This window comes from Malania oleifera, chromosome 10, assembly GCF_029873635.1.
Source record: "Malania oleifera isolate guangnan ecotype guangnan chromosome 10, ASM2987363v1, whole genome shotgun sequence".
NCBI classification, from domain to species: Eukaryota; Viridiplantae; Streptophyta; class Magnoliopsida; order Santalales; family Ximeniaceae; genus Malania; species Malania oleifera.
In genome coordinates this window covers 13,256,118-13,262,571 of record NC_080426.1, presented here as the reverse complement: position 1 = coordinate 13,262,571, position 6,454 = coordinate 13,256,118, and the positions used below count along the sequence as shown (strand labels likewise).

At 34.4% G+C, this 6,454-nt stretch overlaps 1 protein-coding gene across 1 annotated transcript in view; it reads left to right on the top strand.

Moving 5' to 3' along the window:
- The first annotated feature begins 330 nt into the window (after window positions 1–330).
- The window catches only part of LOC131165958 (calcium-dependent mitochondrial ATP-magnesium/phosphate carrier protein 1), a 28,234-nt gene continuing 22,110 nt past the window's right edge, over window positions 331–6,454 (top strand). The window contains exons 1-2 of the mRNA XM_058124145.1: window positions 331–645; window positions 891–2,189. Of these exons, the coding sequence (XP_057980128.1) occupies window positions 1,034–2,189 (1,156 nt within the window). The 5' untranslated portion in view covers window positions 331–645; window positions 891–1,033. The remainder of the gene's footprint in view (window positions 646–890; window positions 2,190–6,454) is intronic.

The following is a 6,454-nucleotide window of genomic DNA, read 5'->3' as shown; positions in this document are numbered from 1 at the left end:
TTTGCAATCCAAATAAACATTTATTAGTAGGGAAATCATAATTCTATATTCTGAATATATATGATCATTTTAAATTTCTAAATTTAGGTATTGGAGTGAATCTCGAAGTATTTTATAGATCTTTTAAACTATTTCCTTTGCTGGTGATTGATGATAATGATAAATTTTGGCAGCAATATTTATCTTTTTAAATATTTTATAGGGGAAAAAGGTTTTTATAAAAGATAGTTTTATTATTTTATTAGAAAAATAAAAATTATAATTAATAATTTATTTAAAAATAAAAAAAATCAAATTATCATTTTAGTCTTTAGACATAAAAAATAAACTGTGGAGGGCTGATACATTCATAGAATCCAAAACGGGAAAACCCAAAGCATCATCCGTCCCACGAGGCTTTGCGTCGATGTCTATCCACTCCTTATCCAAATTATTAAAAATCAGTTAAAAGCTCCTATTAACGTTTTTATTTACCATTTTTCCTATTTTGTTTTTGTTTTTTTGTTTTATAGAAATTAAAGAAAATGAAAAAAATAAGAGGGCTCTTCTTCTTCAGTCACCAGATATCTCGCTCGCAGGATTGTCCACAACTCCCATTCAATTTAGCGTGAAATCGAAGCTAGAATCAAGCTCTAATTGTGGAAGGTAATCAATCCTTTCAATCTACGATTCACTCCGCTCTTATCTGCAGTTTTTTTTTTTTTTTAAGCACTCTTTAAGCTGATTCATCTGTACTCTAGAGCTCCGGTTTCTGACTGGATTCACCTGTTGGTGGATTCTCCGTACACTTGGGGTTTGCTGAGAATCCATTATTGCATGCGCATTTGTTTCTCCACTTGTTTTTTTTTTTTTTTGATTATTTTGTTTGTATAATTTATGGTTGATTGCAGAGATTCGGTCTTCTATTTTTTATTGCTTGATGCGGGTTGATTTGCGCGTCGTATTGTTGCTGTTGATGTTTTTATTTTGCATGAATCGGTGCAAGATTTGGTGAAGTTTGAGATATATAGGTGCTAAATTCGTGGGTTTAGTGATGTTGTCTGGGAATGACCCGGTCGAATCCTTCTTTAACTCGCTTCAAGTTGTTAAAGAAGCACTTTCGCCAATTGAATTGGGTCTACAAAAAGCTGCGAAAGACCTGGAGCATTGCTGGTCAGGTTCTAAGAACGGGACCAATAATCTGGATGTTCTTAAACAACTGAATGGTGTTGATAAGATTAATACAAAGGTTCAGATCTGCTCCGTGAAGAAGAAAAATGCACAGTATGTGGTTCCTGATGAGAGGAAGAAAGGTTTGTCTATCAGGTTACCCATCAAGACATTTTTTGGAATGTTTTTGCCCAACTCTGGGACTAATTGCCATAAGAAGGAGGCATCGAAGGGAGAGATGAAAGATAGAGATTTTGATAAAGAAGATGGGTCTTGTGTGAATTGCTTGCAATTTGCGTTGTCTTGGTCTCTGTTGCTTAATAGTTTTGCTCAGGCTTTTCCGAGTCCATTTAAAATGGGTAAGAAGCGGTTTCAGAAATCAAATAATGAAGATGGGACACGGGCACATTCATGCACAGAAGTATCACAATCGAGGGTTATGTGTGAATGGAAGCAGAGGCCATCAAATTGTCAGTCTGTTAGAGCATTTCAGAACGATGTTAAGACCGATAAAGAAGAAAAACACACATCACTAGAATGCTTTATAGGCTTTATTCTTGACCAGTTCAATCAAAATTTGCAGAAGTTTGATCAGGGTTTGCAAGACAGGAGTCAAAAGAGTTGTGATACTTCTAAACCTTCTTCGTCCCCCCAGTTTGATCACCTAAAGGCAGTTACAGGTATTTTGGAAGGTAAAAAGGTAGATGTCAATGGATTTTTGGGAAATTTAAGATTTGCAAGAGTGGGAGGTGCGCCGTCAAGCATCATTGGAGTAGATTCTCCAGTCAAAGAAGAGGGTGATGATAGCGATGGTACAGGTGGTAGGGAAGAATCAGGTGGCAGTTCGCCACAGAAGCTGGCTAATGGGTTACTCAGCATTCCTTTATCAAATGTTGAGCGTTTGAGATCAACACTATCGACTGTTTCACTGGCAGAATTAATTGAGCTTGTTTCACAGTTAGGTCGGCCTTCTAAAGACTATCCTGACAAGAAGAAACTGTTCTCTGTCCAGGATTTCTTCAGATACACAGAGGCTGAAGGTATGTGTCCAAAGTTTGCTTGATAAACACGTATTGCTCAAGTTTTCATTGACCTTGCACTCTCAGAGTACACCCTTGGTATCAAGAGTTGTAAATCCTGATTATATCATTTCTTTTCTGGAATTAATGACCTGTTTTGTAGTTCTCTATACAACTAATTTCCCACTACACAGGTTATTACAATTAGAAGTGGGCATATGGTTATGGACTGCAATCAGTATGATTGAGTGATGTCAATTACATGATTTGGTTATGCGTTGATTTTCATTAACTGTCTAAAAGTGAATTTAACCTGAGAAGTTGTGTCTCATTGCTATACTGGTGACTGGTAACTGCATTCCAGTGCTGTCAATTCCTTCCATCATGGCCACGTGCAAACTCATGGATACACCTTTTTTTTCTTTTGTGCCCTTTTAATTTGTAATATGAGCAACTACACAGAAGAAATTCAAGGGGGAGTTCCAAACACTGAAAATATTATTCTTGTCTGAAGTTATGAGTTCCCTGTTTTGAAACATCAATTTCTAAGTTTATCAATCTCAGGGATCACATAAAGAACAGGGTGTGATTCTTTGAGATGTCAATTGCTTCCATAAATTTGCTTCTTCATTTGTCAATGGTGGGGATCACTTTAAAAAAATCCACGTTTAGTGGTAATAATTTATTCATTTATTTTTCACTTGCTTTGGTCTTTAATCCATTTGTTAATCTTTTAATTGTCATGTTGAACTAAGAGGTTGTATTAGGTAGCTGACAATTAGCATACAACTTGATAGATCTCCATGATATGAATCCTTGCAGAATATTTGCTTGGGCACCTTATGAGCAATGATTGCACTTTCAACACCTAGTCTAGTGACAAACATAAAAAAGTGTGCTAGATCCTTGCCCAAAGCAACCTGCTGGGTGCATGTGTGTGGTGCCAAATATGTGAAGGTTGCCACTTCATTTTGGATGGGAGTGGGTGAAGAAGCTAGTTCAAGAGACTAGGGTTAGATTAGCAACTTGAAACGTAGAGACTTAACTCATAAAGGCATGGAGGTGGTTGACACACTTGCTAGAAGAAATATTAGCATAATTTGCCTTCTAGAAACTTAGAAAGGAGAAAAATTTAGAGAAATTGATAGAGTTTGGACTTTGGTACACTGAGAGAGAGATGCAATAGACATCATTGTAGACAAGATTTTGAAAATAGTGTTGTAGATGTTAAAAAAAGGTTGGAATGGAATAATAAAAATTAATGTTAGATTACCACTTTGCCTAAAAGTTTAAGCTATTAGGCTGTGGGATATCAAGTTTTAACACTCTTTCGTACGTGCAACCCAACAACATGTGGAGAGATAAACACACGATAAATAACACCCATGATAAGGAACATGATAATTTTTTTAAACACCACACAATAAATGTGGGTAGCAAGACTAGAACCCAAGACCTCCTGGTAACTAGCTTTGATATCATATTAGATTACCACTTTACCCAAAAGATTAAGCTATCAGGTTGTGGGCCAACAATATATATCAAGCTTTAACAATTGAGATGGTTTACAATAGATACTAAACGCCATTAGTGCTTATGCTTCTCAAGTAGGTTTAGAGGAAACCATTAAATGGTAATTTTGTGAAGATATAGATATAGACAATATTATGCAAGGGATATTGGGGATTGTTAAGATATTCATAAAGGTGGATTTGAATGGTAACATAGGAAAGGATGATAAATTTTGAGAGGATTCATGGAGGATTCGGATATGGACCCAAAATTGAGTGATTAGATCTTACATTTTTCTATGCTATATGGTCTTATAACAAGAAATATGTGTTCCAAGAAGAAAGAAGCACACTTGATAATCTTTAAGAGTGGAAAAAAATAAAAGTCAACTAGATTTTCATATTAACTAGGAGCATAGATCAATCTAAAGTCATTCCATACCAAAATTTAAATGCACAATATTGAGTGTTAGTACGATATAAATGTATTAAAAGGAAGAGAAGTGGTAACATATATCAATGTAAGAGAACTAGTTGGTGGGACCTCAAGAGAGAAAATAGAATAAAATTTTAGGATTGATGATAAACTAGAATAGGACATAATGTATCTTTGCAATAGGATGACTAGTTCCCACTAGAAAATATGATAAAATTTAAAGATAAAATGATAAAAGAAGGTGGCCGGATAATGGAATATAATGTAGACAACACTCTTTGGAATGACATGATTAGTTCCATTAACAACATAACAAAAGAGGTTTAAGGTTAATCAAGAGGAAGATACATTACTGTAAAGGAAGGTGGTATTGCATGACTGCATAGGGGTGGGTTGGGATTGGGACATCTTTAAACAATTAAGGCCAGAAGATGTGGTTTAAGGCACAATGTAAAAATATGGAAAACTTTGGAAAATATAAGAAGGCAAGAAAAGGTGAAAGAGGCACTAATATATAAAAAATGAGGATGGTAGTGTTCTAATTAAATAAAAAGATATAAAAGAAATGCAACAATCTTTTTTAATAAGCTAATCAATGAAAACTAAATAGTATGCCTAAACTTATAGTTTACAAATGAGGAAAATGCTAAAAAATTGAAATTTACCGGCAAAAGTCAAAGAAGTGAAGTATGGATTAAAAAAGAGGAAACTGTTAGGACTGGATGACATCCCAATTGAAGTTTGGAAAGCCTTAGGAGAAAACTGAATAATATGGTTAATTAATTTATTTAACAAGATTATAAGGCTCGGTAAAATGGCATACGAATGGGTGGAAACGCATTTTAATAGCTATATATAGAAGTAAAGAAGATATTCAAGATTGTCATAACTCTCTTGGAATTAAACTTACGAGTCATGTATTGGAACTTTAGGAAAGAGTAATTGAACAACGAAGGTTACAAACAAGCATTCTGGAGAATTAGTTTGGTTTATTTAGGAGATCAATTACATAAGCTATATATCTAAGAAGAAGATTAATGGAAAAGTTTAGAGAAAATAATATAGGCATTCCCATGGCTTTTGTAAACCTTGAGAAAGCCTATAAACAGGTACTTAGGAAAGTTGTATGAAAGGTAATAGGTGGTAGGTATCTAAATGTTATTAAGGATATGTATGATGGGGTAATGACTAGTGTTTAGAATTTTATACGGAAAGTTTAGGGAATTTCCAATCACACTAAGTTTACATGAATGGTCCTCCTTATCTCCTTATCATTGTGCTTTAGTTATCGAGATGGTATTAAATTTTGCAATTTTGCCGAAATTTTGGATTGAAGAGGGTTCAAAATGAAAACAATATTTATTTATTTTTTTTGAAAAATTTCAATAATTTCAGAAATTCCGGCCAAAATTTAAGATATGTTGGCTAAAATTTCTAATATTTGAATTTAAAATGTTAGAATACCACTTTACCTAAAAGCTTAAGCTATTAGGTTGTGGGCCAACAATGTATATCAAGCTTTAACACTCCCCCACATGTGCAATCCGACAGCATGTGAAGAGATTGACAAATGATAAATACCCATTACATGGAATACGATTATTTTTTAGACACCACACGATAAACGTGGGCAACAAGACTAGAACCCAGGATCTCTTGGTAACCAGCTCTGATACCATGTTAGAATATCACCTCACTTAAAAGTTTAAGCTGTTAGGTTGTGGGCCAACAATGTATATCAAGCTTTAACAAAAACTCAAGAAAGAAAAGTGAAGTTTGAATTTTTAAAATTTTGTTTCTAAATTATTCTCATTTATCTATTTAATATTTCTAAAATTTAATTCATAATTTCCATATTTTCTATAAGTTTTGGTGTTTCTCGAAATTGAAAATGAAACTTTCGTAAATTGAGACCCTTACAATTTCCATCAATATCGAAAATTTAGTCCCTGCTTTGCAAGCAAAGTTAGAGAGTGGTGGAGCAGCTTTCAAGTGGAGAGCCATGCTAGTTTTGTAGTAGCAAGCAAACTGAAAGGGCTAAGGTAGGAAATCAAAAGATGGAACAAGGAAGCTGTGGGAGGTGGCTTTGAGCATATGGGCAACATAGGTTTCAGCTGAGTCAGTTTATAAGGAGCTGTGGGGCTGGTCTGAGATTAAAACTAGCAGGGAAATGAAAAAAAAGCAATCAACTCCTCTATTTTTTGAGATATGTAGAAGGAAAGAAATTTGTGAACTTCCGAGGTATAGAGTCAAATAAAAAAAAAATTGACAGATGGATGGCTGAATTGTTTATATTTTTTAGTAGAGGGTTGACAGAAGTGAATTTGTTGGGGGAACTG